The sequence below is a fragment of the Condylura cristata genome, unplaced genomic scaffold (genome assembly GCF_000260355.1).
Source record: "Condylura cristata isolate star-nosed mole 26May11 unplaced genomic scaffold, ConCri1.0 scaffold00027, whole genome shotgun sequence".
Classification (NCBI taxonomy): Eukaryota; Metazoa; Chordata; class Mammalia; order Eulipotyphla; family Talpidae; genus Condylura; species Condylura cristata.
This window is the reverse complement of record NW_004567128.1, coordinates 8,847,597-8,862,994: the sequence shown is the minus strand read 5'-3', so window position 1 is coordinate 8,862,994 and position 15,398 is coordinate 8,847,597. Positions and strand designations below refer to the sequence as shown.

Sequence of the window (15,398 nt, the reverse complement as noted above, 5' to 3'; positions counted from 1 at the left end):
AACCATGGAAATGGTCTAGACATGACTCTGCTCTCGCTCCTTTATGTACATTTAGATCGGTAGCAGTTCCTGTACATGGGGGCCAAATTCCAAAGCTTCTACAGAGATGTCAACTATCTGTTGGTAGCATTCTGATCTCAATCTTCTTTCCTTCCTTAAACTGGCAGAACGGAGTCCAGCACATAAGCAGTTCATCTATGAGGAACACTGCTTATGAAACAGAAACCCTCGACTTCCAAGCTCTGACACACAATCATTAGTTACAGAAAATACAGCACATGAGGTGCTGCCAGATCAAATGCCCATCTCCAGATCACTTCTATTGGATCTTAACAGCCACTGAATTGAGTTGGAGACCACTATGCAAAACCATCATGGACTCTTACAGTACCCTAAGTACTATTTTTTATTTCAGGTATGATTTCTTAAACCACACTCGAATCACTCATGGATGGTACTGCAATGCCCACATAAGGCAGTATGTGGGCAGTACAAATCTCTTATGATGTTAAGGGACCTTGTGGTCTGGCCCTATTCTAACTTTCGAGCCTAATTTTCTGCCTGCTCTCACCTGTGTCATTGCAAATAGCTTGCCATTTTTCAAACGCACCATGCATGACCTTTATTCTTTGTGCTGTTTTAAAATCAACCTGGAATGCCTGTCCCTTTCTTCCTTCACCTACCAAACATACTTTCATCCTCCACAGGCTGCTTAATTATCACCTTTTTGGCAATATAAACCTGTATGTCTTAAAGTTATTTTCTCTTCTGTGATCCCATAATACTTATTTCACACAACTGACATTAGTATTATACTACAATACTGTGATTATCTCTTCCCCCACTAGGCTTTTTATAAGGGCAGGAACTAGATTTTACAGTTGACACACACAGTACCAAACATATTAATTGTTTCTTGAATTGAACTATGTTTATTTCCTAATCATGTCTTACTAATCATCATCTTAATGACACTATTTACTGAATGCCTGTGTGCCAGTCACCGAATTAGACACTATACAAAAACTATTTTATTTGTTTTTATTGCAATTAGACTATATACAGCATGACATCTGTGTTTCATTACTATAAGGCAGTTATTTTCATTTTAATTTAAAAAACTAGTTATGATGAAATTATTTGCCCACAAGTGTTGGTAACTGACTAAGCCAAATTTCAACATTAGATTACATTATAAAGCTCAAGTTCTTTCTCATTGCAGTTCTTGTCTCCTGAATTCAAAACCAATCACCTTACCTAACATGGAAAAAGAAATCCATGTTCTTCTCAGAATAGTCAATGTATTAATCTATCAGAACCTTGCAGAATGATTATTTTGACATTGATTTCTCTTGTCTAACAAGGCACTGATTTCTTTTAACATATAAACTAACCATATAATATAAAGTATTTAATTTTCATTAGCTATATAAGGACACTTAAAGAATTTGATTATTTTATGAATGATTTTGCTAAAAAAAGGTTTGATATTTGTGATCCTGAATCAAAGCTTTTAGAAGAGAATGAACTTTAAAACTGATTGTATATGAAATTGTAAGTCACAAATACGGCTGTGAAAACCCCCATGCTTTCTAGTAGCTGAATGTAATGTCACCAGTTGAATCATAAGCTTTTTTATCATCTGATACTCCACAATATATCAAATCCAGTAGAGGAGAAAACCACAATGAAATGGTAGAGAAAGGGGGGGGGGCTCTTTTCTCCTTGCATCTGAGTTATTTTTAAAAAGGGATGGAAAGGTAAAGAAACAAAACAATTAAAAAGGAAAAATAATTTTAAAAGGAAAGAAAACAATAAAAACAGGTAGTCTACTTTCCAGGTTTACATCCTTACCAGAGCACACAGAAGGTCAACAGCCTCTAAGATCAGTTCCTGATGGCCAATGCGGCTGACCCCCAGATCTTCCAGCTCTTGATGTGTGATGCGCAGCAGTTGGTCCCCACTAATCTTCTCCCTCTCGAAGTTCTTAATATATTGCTGCAAACAATCATCAAGACCTACACAAGAAAAATATGGAAAATGAATGAAAAAACAGCTGAGCCAAACAGAAAATGGTAAAATAAAGCAAATGTTAACATCTACCAAGTTAACTCCTGCCAACTCTGAGTTAGTTTATTCTACCTTTTATCAGCCCATACTGTAGGTGGACTGCAGTGGGGGAAATCCCTTCCTCACATCCTGAGTTGTTAGGGTCATATTTCAATTTTCCTCAGCAATTACTAGATATATTTACTTCTGTTCAAGAGACTTCTTTATTACCTTGTTCATAAAGTTGTTAATGTGCAGGTTCCCCTTGCTAAACTTAGGGCTTTTCCTTTCTTTTTTGCTCCCATGGAAGAAAGGTATTCTTCCCACACAAGGCACTGAAATCCCATCTTCTGCCACCTTCTGTCACTTTAACTAGTCAACAAACAATTAAATTCTCTCTGTATTTTAACCATTTTCTATTCACTGACTCCTACTATGTGCAAAATTCTACCATCTTAAACAAACAATACAAAAACTCTTTGTTTTCCTTGATCTTGTGTTTCATAACAGTTTGTTATTCTCTTCAGATTTCTGATCCTTCCTTTATTTCTCTCCTGCAATTAAACCCTTCCTCGATCCACTCTCATTTGGATTTCCCCTGACCCAAAAGTAGAAATCCAGTACAGATACATTTTTTCAAGATTACTCAGGACACTTCATAAGAAATTGGTCACTTTATATGTAGGGTTAGCATTAATCACCTATGAAATGTCTGATACAAGGATGAACTGGAATAACAAGATTACTTCTCTAAGCTTTTTTTTTTTTAAGATTTTATTTATTTATGCATACAGAGCTAGGGTACAGGCCAGAGGTGCAGGAGCGGTGAGAGGATTCACCAGATACAAAGTGGGGAGCAGAACAGGCAGATGGATGAAGAACACTGCTGAGGGGAACAGCGGGTCAGACAGGGGAGGTCTGAGTGCCATGTGGGTCACCTCTGGGGCCTGTGATAGAACCTGCACTGAAGCGGCTATGGCCAGCTTTGCAGTGCTGTGCCCTAACCCGTTGTACCACCAGGAAAGGCCTTGAAATAACTTTTGCATGTATCTTTTCCTGTTACTTTCCAATCTCATTTTCCTAAAAGAGGCTATAAAAAGCTTTCACCTCATCTAAAACAGCCTTGTGGTTTTCACGCTGCTAGACATTTTCCTCCCCACTTCATCTTAGTCAACAGAAAAACTCTAACATTATTTTCATTTCAAAAATTTTCAATGTTTCCTCACATTTATAAACTGCTTCAAAGTTCTTTCTGATATGGACTTTGTATTCCTATACAGACATCCCAGATACATCCACATCTCCTATCTCCCATTCCACAGACCTCCATTACAATTATGCCCACACTGTATTATAATACTTTGTTCCATGATTGTACTCCCAATGAATAGCCTGGAAATTCCCTGAAGCTGGGCATTGTGCCTTGGAATTTGGAGAACACAGTGCTTAAACACAGTGACTGACAAAAGTGATGCTCACTAAATGCAAACTGAACAAATTAGACATTTATCTGTATGCTATATATATCTGTATATCTGTGTGTGTATATATATATATGACATATACTTATTTGCTTTCACATTAAAATTTAAAATTTTTTCTCTTATTGAGGCAACATTGGTTTACAACACTGTACATGATTTAGGGAAACAGGTTAATACCTCTTGGATATATTTCACCACACTACCCCTCCCCATCATGAAACAGTACCCATAGTCTCTTATCCTATGCCACTGACCCTCCTCCCACTTTGTGCCCAAATCCCATCCTCCCTCCTTGAGCAGCTTTAATCTGCAATGACATTTCTAGGGTTTGTTTTGGCTTAGTTTTGTCAGTTAAAAAAGGAACATTTTAAATAAGAGGGAGAGGCACTCAGTTCTTGATGCATGAGTATATACTGCAGTAATATGAGACAGAATGTTATTACTGAGTCCATTTTGCTTATGTTTACTCTATGTAAAAGAATGATAAAAATTTTCAAGAGTACCAATGTCAGCATCTTTTTCAAGATTATAAAGTAGCATTTAAGTGGAGAAAAATATCCCACAAACATTATTAAGAGGCAAGGCAGAAACATGGGTGAGAGGCTTAGCCTGTGTCTTGTCAACTGATGCTTGACTTAATTATCAAAGTATATTACCCCATAATACAGGAAACATTTTAGCACCTATATTTAAAATGCAAAATATATGGTAAAAATACACCTAGGAATTGATACAAACTGTAACAATGTCACTTTATTTCAATATATGTGTTGCTTGAACTATAAGGTGCTTGTATACTTTTTTCCTACCTGAATTATAATCAATTATCTCATAGTATTTTTTGACTGAAATGTCAAAAATAAATATCTAAAATATGTGTATAGAGAAAATATGATCCAGAAAGAATAGTCTAGAAAAGTCACACTATTTTACTTAAAGTACAGTTGTCCTGTCTTTAAGAACAACAAATTATTTAGTTGTCACATTAGCTAAAATACAAAAATATATAACCAGATTTCTAAATATACCAGATATTACAAACTGTTATTATTTATCTTTCTAAGATTTTAAGCTCTACTGTTGCATGAATTATTTTATGTTCCATGCAATTTTTCCTTTTTCTTGACATGCTCTAAATAATTATAAGTAAAAATTACAATCTCTATTTATAAATTTATAACTATTAAATGTGGGTAAATATTCTAAATTGCACAAATTTATTATGAGAAAATCATGCATGTTTGTCAACTAAACACTAAACAAACTATACTCTATTTTGTAGGTTATAAGACCACGTCTTAAAATGTGAAGTATCAGCAATTATATTACTTTGCTCCACCTGCAGGCAACAGGAATGAAAATTATCACAGATATAGAAAGATACAAAAATAATGAATCATTTACAAAATGACAACTAGAGAGATCTCCTAGATATACACATTTTCATTATGGCAGATATTACTGAAGATGTGTTGAGGTGATCATGTGCAATCTATGTAGCACTGGTAAACTAGCGTTACCTCAGCAACATGAAAAAAAAAAAGAAGATGGAATAAAATCAATCTATTATAAAATGGAAGCAGAAACAGAATATGCAAATCATATTTAATTTTAAAATCTTAATAACCCATTTAATATGGCTGTCAGAGGTTGACTATCTCTTCCAAGAAGTTTACTTTATAGATCATTTTATGTGTAACACATATATTCTTACATAAAAGCAGAACATTTCCTGATGCTTATAGCAGGAAATAAAGTGTAAATTCAACAGTTCTGTTACCAGTCACAATATACTGTGACGAACAGAGACATATGAAGATATGTAAGGAAAATTAAGTTTGGGAAATTAAAACAAACATGCATCAATCTCATAGCCCTTTGCTTACTCATATACACGAATGGCAGATATTTCAAGGCAGATCTTACTTTTAATCTAACTTTCAGTCTCCTCATTTCACTGACACTGCTTTTCTCTAAAATCACTAGTGACCGATAACACCAGGTACAATTGCCTCATTTCCAATCTCATTCTCCCCTAAGCAACCTATTTTTCTATGTCTACCACCGTCTTTAAAGTCTCAGAGCCATCTTCGATGATTCCCGAGTCTAATCTCTTATGTTGTCACGTTAGTGAGAAACATAATTTCTTCATTCAATACAACTCTTGCTCTGCCCTTTCATTCCTGATTCCTCTGGCACCAGCATATTCATGCTACACAGCCTTCTCTGATGCCTCCCTACTAGTCTTAGCAGTAGTCTGGCCAGTTTATCACTGTTTGAGCTCTAAAACTCTTTGAACAAGCCATTTTCCAACTTAAAAGCTTAAATGTCTCCTTTTCCAAATGGTCCAAATGCAAAGCTTTTTTTTTTTTTCTAACATTTTTTAAACTGGAAGGTTGTTTCTGTGTGTCAGTATCAGGGAGTATCCAGCTTTTATTTGCAATATCTACATTAGACAATAAAAGGATTTTCTAGAACATGAACTGTGAGAAAACCCAAATAACCATGTTTTTCTTTTACACAAATGATGGTACAAAATGATATATGAGCTAGCAAAAGAAAATTCACATTTGGATCTTAGGGGCATTTCCTAAGCCATATGAAAAGGATGAAGTTATATTTGGGAGCAATTCAGCAGTGAGTGAATGTAACCATACTGTCATTAGAAAATTTGACCACCTATAAAAATGTACAAGCTACTTCACAGATACCCTGAAAATTTAATGAATCAAATTCCCGAAGCTTTCTAGAAAAATGAAATTTTTGCCATAGAACCTATGTAATTAAATTTTTCTGCTGAACAGTTCCCATATAGTTCTGGGATGATAAAGCCGTATAAAATTACTGTTATCATTCAGAAAAGAGCTGGATGTCATCACCCTCCAATATTAAGTAAAAATATATACACTTTGTTTTGCTTTTAAGTATACTTTATATTTACAATTTTATATTTTCCTCTACCAAAAAAATTAACAAAAAGTTTTCTTCAAAAGCACCCATGAATAAAACTCAGCTGCTTCTAAGAGGAAAACAAAAACCTTTGGGAGACATGTTTCAAAAATCTTCCTAAAGAGGTCTTCAGGCGATAATACACAATGGCCTTGATTACAGAATAAATATGGTATTGCATTCAGACTTTTGAGAAAATACATATAATTACAGGGATTTAGGCAAATATGGACAACAATTTTATTTTAACTCCTGGCACTGAAAATTGCAACATCAAGAGGTTTAAGAGTTGGGATGTTAAGTACATTACTGGCCCCAAAGAATACACTAGACTTCAGATAAGAATCCAACTTTCTCCCCAAAGACAGGGGCGAGGTGTCACTATTGTTTTTGATGAAGCAAAGAGTCAGTCCACTGGCTCTTCCTCAGGCTCATCACACCTCCTAGTGAGGTAACTAGTCTCTCAGCTCCCAGCAGCAATTACATTATGAATTATTCTAGGTTAGTTTTATTGGGAGGATTTAGAAATCCTGAGATTTTAAAGCAAACAAGGCCCTGAGTACTTAAATCCTGCCAGATGGAAGGAAACTTCCAAAAGTGATAAATACGAGTACAGTATTGATTTTAAAAAATTATGTAAGCCACTAGACACTTCTACATTCTGACAAGTAATGGGCAACGTCTGCTTTAACCAGAGAGGATAACTTGGAGAATGCCAAACTGGGGCATTCATGCCACGGAATACAACTCAGCAATTAAAATTTACTTATACAACAACTTGAATAGATCTCAAGGGTACTAGACCTGAGTTAAAAAAGCCAGTCTCAAAGAGGTCCTAAATGCTCATGAAATGCTGATAAAGGCAAATGTATAGCAGCAGAAAACAACAAAAAACCACACCAGTGACTGGAAATAAAGAGGTAGTAACTATAGGAGTGAGTTTTTTGGGGTGATGAAACATTTTTATCCTAATTGTGGCTCTGGCAATATAAATATACATATATGCTAAAACTCAAGTTTAATCACTCAATTTTACACTGAAACAATTATAAATGAATTACAGGCTACATAATATTTGGAAATATTATTAAACTAAGAATTTAAAAGCAAAACATTTTCTCTTGGCATCATTTTGTCACAGTGTTTGACAGAAAAGTAGGCTAGCAAACAATGTTTCCAGCATTCCATTCAACAACTTTTTATTAGCTGCCTATTAAGTTTGGAGCAGTATGCACTGGTGCATTTAACTACCTTTGAAAAGATATTTTACCCTGCTGGTTGACAGAGCTGAGAGGCTATAAAGAGAATTCTGGGAAGCTGTGTGTGATAGGGCCTGTGCAGACAGATGCACTAGGAAAGCAATCACTGCCTGGATTTCCAAGGACCATGCTGTAGTCTCACAAAAGACTGATCACCACCGTTTTATACGCTTAAATTCTTGTCAGACCTTTTTTTTGGTAACAAATTAATGTAGCCTGCCTTTAAGACAGACTAAAACAAATATTGACTGGTTAGTGATATGTCAACTGTTCCATTTTGCAATTATTTCAGCATCTTTACAATATACCTCTGATTCATTTTAAACCAGCTTAGATTTTAAATGCCAGGAAAACAATTTCAAAGAAAAAACTGGGTAAAACTGCTTTCTCCTAGGAAATGACCAAAAAAGCAATGCAGGAAGAAAACTTAGTCAGTACAGAAACTAGGAGAGTACTAAGCATATAAGAGACAAACTGAAGATATAATGTTAAAAAATAAGAAGGAACAGGAAGAAAAATGGATTATTTCAAACCAAAGCCCAAAACAGTAAAGAAAGACAGATTTGACTACATAAAAAGTAAGTGTTTTTCTTGTGATACAACAAATCAGAATGCTCACAAAAAGTACTTAAATATAGCCAACGGTAAATGACATCAAGGTCAACTCAAAAGACCAAAGTAACCTATAGATAAACTAACAAGTTGCTTAAAACTGCTTAATTTAAAAATACTGAGGTGTGGTATTCTGAGAGAACAACCTTAAAATGCAATGGTCCAGCCACAAAATAATGAATGGTTTCAAAATTTTATAACTTTTAAAGTTTTATATGCACAATATTGTAAATCAGCTGGACAAGCAGTTTTTGTTAGTGATTTTCAGGACAGATTATAGACGAACTTTTAAATGCCTTTTAAGTAATGTAGAAATAAACTAAGTATTATATAACTATGTAGCACTTCTATTATTTTAATTTTAAAACAAAGTACAGTGTTATAGTCAACAGAGATTGCCTGTTATTAGTTATTATCATGGAGTTTAACTCAATCATATACTTAGGAATTCCTACCCAACATTTTTCAAAGATCATACTTTCTCCTATAAATTAATAGTCAGTTTCAACTAAAACCGAAACTCTGTTAGTCTTTGCTATCCTAAGAATTCATTAACTTGAATATGGAAGCCTTTCATCTTTTATTCTAGCACTCAAGGGTCTCCAAAGTCAAGTTCCACACTATCCTTCTAATATTAGCTCTTAAACCCTTACATATACTGCAGCCAAACTAACAAGTTAACTGTTTCCTTAAGATGATTCCTAGTTCCCCAACCATCTTCTACATATTATTTGCTGAAATCCTGCTAGGTGTTAGTAATCTAATCAGATGAATCTTTCTTCTTATAACATCTATGGATTTTATTACGGTGCTTATTACCCATGCTGTCCTGTTATCATGTTTATATAAATGTCTTACTCACACAGGGCACAGAGCCTTGAAGGATAGCACCACTGAGCAGTGGGCACCTGGCACATTCTCAGTCATCCCTACATGTAATCAGTATTTACTGAGGTGATGACTGTGCTAGACACTGGGAATCTAATGCTGAAGAAAGACTATCATGGCCATTTACTTTCGGGACTTCATAGTACAATGTTGACAAGTATTACTAATTTATCACTAAAATTGGTGCACAAATACAAGCTATCACAAAAAGTATACTGTGCTGTGTGTGAAAAACCAAAATGGAAACAGACTCTAGGCTGAAATGGGAACCAGTAGTGGAGGGTTCACCTGAGGGATCAATAACTTCAGAGATTCATAAACTTAAAAATTGTTAACTAAGCAGAGGGGAGGAGTAGTGAGGGGACAAGGAGGGCAAAAGAAACCAGACATATAATGACACTATTCTAAAAACTGAAACAGGTCTGTAGGCTAATATGCAGGGACAAAGAACAGAATAGGAGTACAGAAATAGGTTGGGGCAAGACAATGCAAGGTCTTGCGGGCCATGTTCAGAATCCTGGCTATGATTACTCTTAAAAATAGATCTATTATACAATACAGTAATTCTACTACTAGGTATCTTCCAAAACTACTAAAGATATATGTGTTCTCCTACGCTCACTGCAGTACTATTTACAGTAATTAAGTTACAAAAACAACTTAAATGCCCAAGGACAGAAGACTGAGTTAGGCAGAGGTGGTGTAATCACACACACACACACACACACACACACACACACACAATGTAATAATATTCAGATCCATAAAAAAAAAGGTAAACTCTTGGCATTTGGAACAACGTATTTGGAATTTAAGGTACAATGCAAAGTGAAATATGTCAGGAGAAAGACAAATACCAGATGGTTTCTATTATATGTGGAATATGGAGAAACAAGCCAGGGGCTGATAAAGTCAAGCCAGCAACAAACACTAGAAGTCTGACATTAGAATTGAGGTAACCAGTTGGGGATAAAAAGAGTAGACAGCAGAGTATGGGTATGGAGGGGCCTATGGACCATGGTGGAGAATTATAGGTGCCTTGGTAGTGGGAGAGGTACTTCAACAAGCATCTGAAGAGGTATGATCAGAACTTCTGCATCATACATAGTATTATAAATCAATATTCCTTCAATAAGAAAAAAATTAGTGTTTTCTAATGACTATTTCAGTGTAGGTTTCCAGTTGGCATTCAATCTGAAGCTGCATTCAAACAAACAAATTTTACATGCCATCATGACCAATACAATGCATGCTGGCTGTAAGAAAACTCCTTTCCCTTCTATTCTTCAATGCCATCCTTTGGTCACCCTTTTGCAAGCAAGTAGTTGCTCTAAAACAAATTAGTAAACAATTTCTCTTCATGAAGATTCCCAAGAAAGCCAAATAAACAAGAAAAGGTAGGATATGTTCCTTGTGAGCCTGGTTTAATTTATTGTGTCCTAATTTCTTTTAGAAAATTCTAAGTTGGCAATTGTTTTCCACTATTTCCAAATAGAGGAGCTGATGCTGAGTAACAGCAATGGCTTCCATTTATTGTTTTTGTTTTTTTTTTTAAGAATTATTATTTTATGGTAAGATGTTTATTTATTTTGTGTAGAACTGGGGTATAGGCCAGAGGTGTAGTAGGGGGAGGTGGGTGAGAGGATTCACTAGAGACAAGGTGGGGAGCAGAACAGGTAGATGGGTGAAGTACACTGCTGAGGGGAGCAGCGGGTGGGTCAGAAGAGTTCTGCTGCATCTGGTATCTGGCTGGATCCCTGGCCTGGGATAGAACTCAGGCCACTGCAGTAGGCTGATGGGGTAGTAGCAATGAGACTTAACTCCTAGGCCACCAGTGAGGCCCTTCCATTTTATTTTTTTGTGCTCCCTGTAGGCCAACCACTTCACAAATATTTTCTCATTTAATCTTTAGAACAACCTCATAAATTACAGATCATTATCTTGATTTTACAAATAAGAATGTCAGATTTACAGACCATGCCGGGGCTCTCCAGCTTACAAATGCTAAGCAAGGTCTGACTCCAAATTTCTGCACTTAAAGCATGGAGGAGGGGTAAAAAGATGGTTTTCCAAACTCAAAAGGATTATTTCCACAATGTTTATCTGGAGGATACCAAAAGTCACTATGCCAAAATTAAAAAAAAAAAAATCCATTTAATACTTTAACAACACTGCTTTAAAACACATTAAATTACACTTCGTATCAAAAGGGATTGAAGTATGTTGTTTACACAATGTTGCATTCAAACACAATTCACCAAAACACAAATTGAAAGAAGGAAAAACATGGTTAAGAAAAAAATACTTACTGATTAAAATAGGAGCCGGAAATAACAGCAATACAGAAAATTCATACCAAGAAAGCATGTTATACTTGTTAAAAGTGTAGGAAGACTTAGAGCACTGGCTGTAAATTATCTAGAAGCTAGCATGCAGAGGAAACAGGATCACGTACACAGTAAAAACCATTCATTAGCTAAAAGCAAAACGGTTGCTCAGAAGAACCATCCATTCCTGGCACTAACGCTGGAAAAAGATTTTTCATGGGAAGAAAACATTGTGTGATACAATGAACACTGTCTTCAGTAATCCCTTTCAGTAAAAACAACTGTAAGTTGCCATTGGACTGTTTTTTACAGCCTTTTCCTCAAAATTATATTGTATACCAAATAATAAGTGTTTACTATGAAGACAGAAAACAATCTATATTTACTAGCTTTAAATGTATAATTAATCAATAGGTTATATTTCTCTACATAACTGGTGGTGTTTCTCTTAGGATGGTAAAAAAAAAAAAAAAACACGAACAGGTAAACTGTATTGGAATCACTGCTTTTTAAAAATGAAAGTTAATCGACATGTTCCTAGAATATTTGGGGGATTCCTACATTGTCTGGGAGGTAGTTTATCCAAAACAATCATTTAAAATGAAATGTTCCCACTGGCACACTTACTTTGAAAAAAACATGTTTATAGATTTTAAATTCAGTCACAGATAACAAACAATGATAAGTTGGACTTCATAAAAATTAGTAACTCTGGTTCACAAAAATAACCATTATAAACAGAGTGAAAAGACAATCTGTAAAATAGGAGCAAATATTTGCAAATAATAAATGTGCAAATGGGTTAATATGTAAAGAACCCCTACAACTCAACAATAACAATAAATAAATGAATCAAAAAATAGCAAAGACCTACTCATATTCTCCAAGGATACACAGATGGCCAATATACACATGAAAAGACACTCAACCTTACTAACCATCAGGAAAATGCAAATAAAAAATCACAGTGAGATATCACCTCATGCTTATTAGAATGGCTTCTATTCAAAAGCAAGCTAACAAAACAAACAAAAAAATGCAGAAAACATGTGTTGGCAAGGATGTGAATAAATCAAAACATTTGTAGACCGTTATGGGGAATGTAAAATGACAAAGCCACTATGGGAAACTATTTGGTGGTTCCCCAAAAATACTGAATCCAGCAATTCCAATTCTGGTAATATACTGAAAATAACTGAAAACAAGAACTTGAAGAGATGGCTGCAAGCCCACCTTCATAGGGGCATAAACACACGGTCAAAACAATGCAAGGACCCAGATGGATGAAGAAAAATATCTATTAATAAAAATAATAATAATAATAATAATAACAAGTGTTGGCAAGGATATGAATAAATTTGAACTCTGGCATGCTACTGGTGGAAATATAAAATGTTGTCACTATAGAAGAGAACTATCATATAATCAAGCAATCTCTTCTGGATATGTATCAAAATAATTTTTTAAAGATTTATATATGTATTCAAGAACTGGGGTGTAGGCCAAAGGTGTGAGGGTGGGTGGGTTAGAGGATTCACCAGAGACAGAGGGGGACACAGACTATGCAGATCTACTGAAACACACTGCTGAGAAGTGCACTGAGGGAGGCAGGAGAGGTCTGCTAGGCCTTGTAGGTCAACTGGCCAGGGATCAAATTCACTCTTCAGGAGTTGCTTATAGCTTCATAGTGCTGAAAATTAACCCTCTGAGCCACCAGGGAGGCCTTATCAAAAGAATCTAAAACAAAATCTCAAAGAAAGATTTGCATACCAAATCTTTCTGATGGCATTATTGACAACCACCAAAAGGCAGAAGTGTCCCACCTATCAGTGGATGAATAAACAAGATGCATGATATATACAATGGATTAATTGATTATTCAGAAGAATGAATTGAAATTCTAACACACTCTACAACATGAATTCTGAGGACATTATACTGTGCAAAATAAATAAAACACAAATGCTGTATGATTATTTCACTTATACTGGGTACCTAAATCAGAGAAAGAATGTGGAATGGTGATTGCCAGGGGTTTGGGCATAGGAGCTAGTGGCTAAGGGATATAGAATTTTAGTTTTGCGAAATGAAAAATGTGCTATGGATAGATGGAATTTAAAACGACTGAACTATATACTGAAAAAAATCATTCAGACAGTAAATCTGAGGTCACCTGTAATTTATAATTTAAAAAATTTAATGGTTAAAATAGTAAAGTTTACATTATGTATATCTTGCCACAATAAAAAAGGTACAAAATAACAATAATTTTAACAAGTCTAAATTTGTTACTTTCAAGATCTAGACTTAAGGATTTTTGGAGGAATGTGAGTATATGTGACTCCTAACGTTTATGTCCATGTATCATCAAACTTCTCTAACAAACACAATTGTCCTTTTTATTGTATACAAAGAAACCATCAAAGTTAATGATTTACTAAATTCAGTAAATCTTATATGGAATTTATTGATATATCTCATTCATTATGAAAAAGTAATTTGCCTAATTGTGATGGGAATTTATATAGCTGTCATCTTTTCTTACTATTTTCATTTAATGTCTAAGCAATATTACTGAGTGCAAAGACATGCCAAAAATTGTTTTAGCAACTTGTGAATTTTATAAAAAATTCTATATTGGGCATATCAAAGGGGGGTGAATTTTATATCCACTTCTAAAGTGATTATGATGGAATATTATCACAAAGAACTAATCAATCAGTCATCTTTGGTTAGTGGGAAAGATCCCCTTCTCTAGGGAGGACATACCCATGGTTTAGAGGGAGATGTCTTTCATGTAGGACTGGGGAAGTGTTAGTACAAACAACACTGGAGTTGTTGTATCACTGGAAAGGGCAAAACTAGTATATTTTGACTTTAATCTAATCACATCTAATCTTGGCTGATTTTTCAGATTTAAATCAGGTTCCTAAATCAGTAACTGCCTGTTCCTTATTACTTTCACCATGGCACAGACGTCTTACGTGATTTTCCTCTATGTGACTGGCTACCTTGCTGAGCTAAGGAATGCCTACCTTCCTGTTCCCAATGTAAGGATCTCCACCCATGTACTTTTCAACCTCCTGATATCAACTTCTATTTATTCATTTAACAAATATCAAATGCCTAAGTTATGAGCAAGGCAATATTTAAGAGGAAGAATAAAAAAGAGGAAGAAAAACAGACATGGTCCCTGCCTTTATGGAACTAATAGTTCACTGGAAGTAAGTATGTAAGAATCAGAGGCAACCCTGACAAGCAACCTGAAGGAAAGGAGAGGGCACAAGGTAAGCTAAAAACCTGTAACAGAGGTAATTTTGTAACAGATACAGGTTTCATGGACTCCGCCCCCATTCCAGATACTGGAACTATTAATCTCATCAATACCAAGGAGAAGAAAGCAGGATGGCGAGTCAGAAGGAGATCCGAGGAAGCCACATGGAGCAGCAAGCATGTGATGAAGAAACTGTGCTAGTTTCTTGACCTTGGATTGGATAAGGCAGATGTGAGTGAGGTACTGTAGGGAGGTGACTATGGCAGTGTTCATATTGATTTTGATTTTGCTCTTTTCCTCCCAGACTTGTCTGGTCATTTCTGACCCTTTTCTATGGGTCCCAGTCAGAAGCTGCTTTAGCCTTGTGGCAGGCTTTTGGGCCTTATTTTGGACCAATCCCTTTTGGGTGGACTTTTGCCCAGAGGGGATGGGTAACTTCAGGTGTTTGATTTAGAAATAATATTCTTTGTGTTCCGTATTGTATATTCACTGCATTAAAGTCCCTTTTCATTCAAGTTTTATATGTTTTGTCTTGATGTGGTGGATGGCAGAACCT

The 15,398-nt window shown here is 35.3% G+C and overlaps 1 protein-coding gene across 1 annotated transcript in view; it reads right to left on the bottom strand.

The window, feature by feature from the left end:
- CNKSR2 (connector enhancer of kinase suppressor of Ras 2) overlaps positions 1-14,341 on the bottom strand; it is a 207,601-nt gene extending 193,260 nt beyond the window's left edge. The window contains exons 1-2 of the mRNA XM_004690082.1: positions 14,338-14,341; positions 1,855-2,018 (exon numbers count right to left, since the gene is read on the bottom strand). Coding sequence (XP_004690139.1) covers positions 1,855-2,018; positions 14,338-14,341 — 168 coding nt within the window. The remainder of the gene's footprint in view (positions 1-1,854; positions 2,019-14,337) is intronic.
- Positions 14,342-15,398: the final 1,057 nt, after the last annotated feature.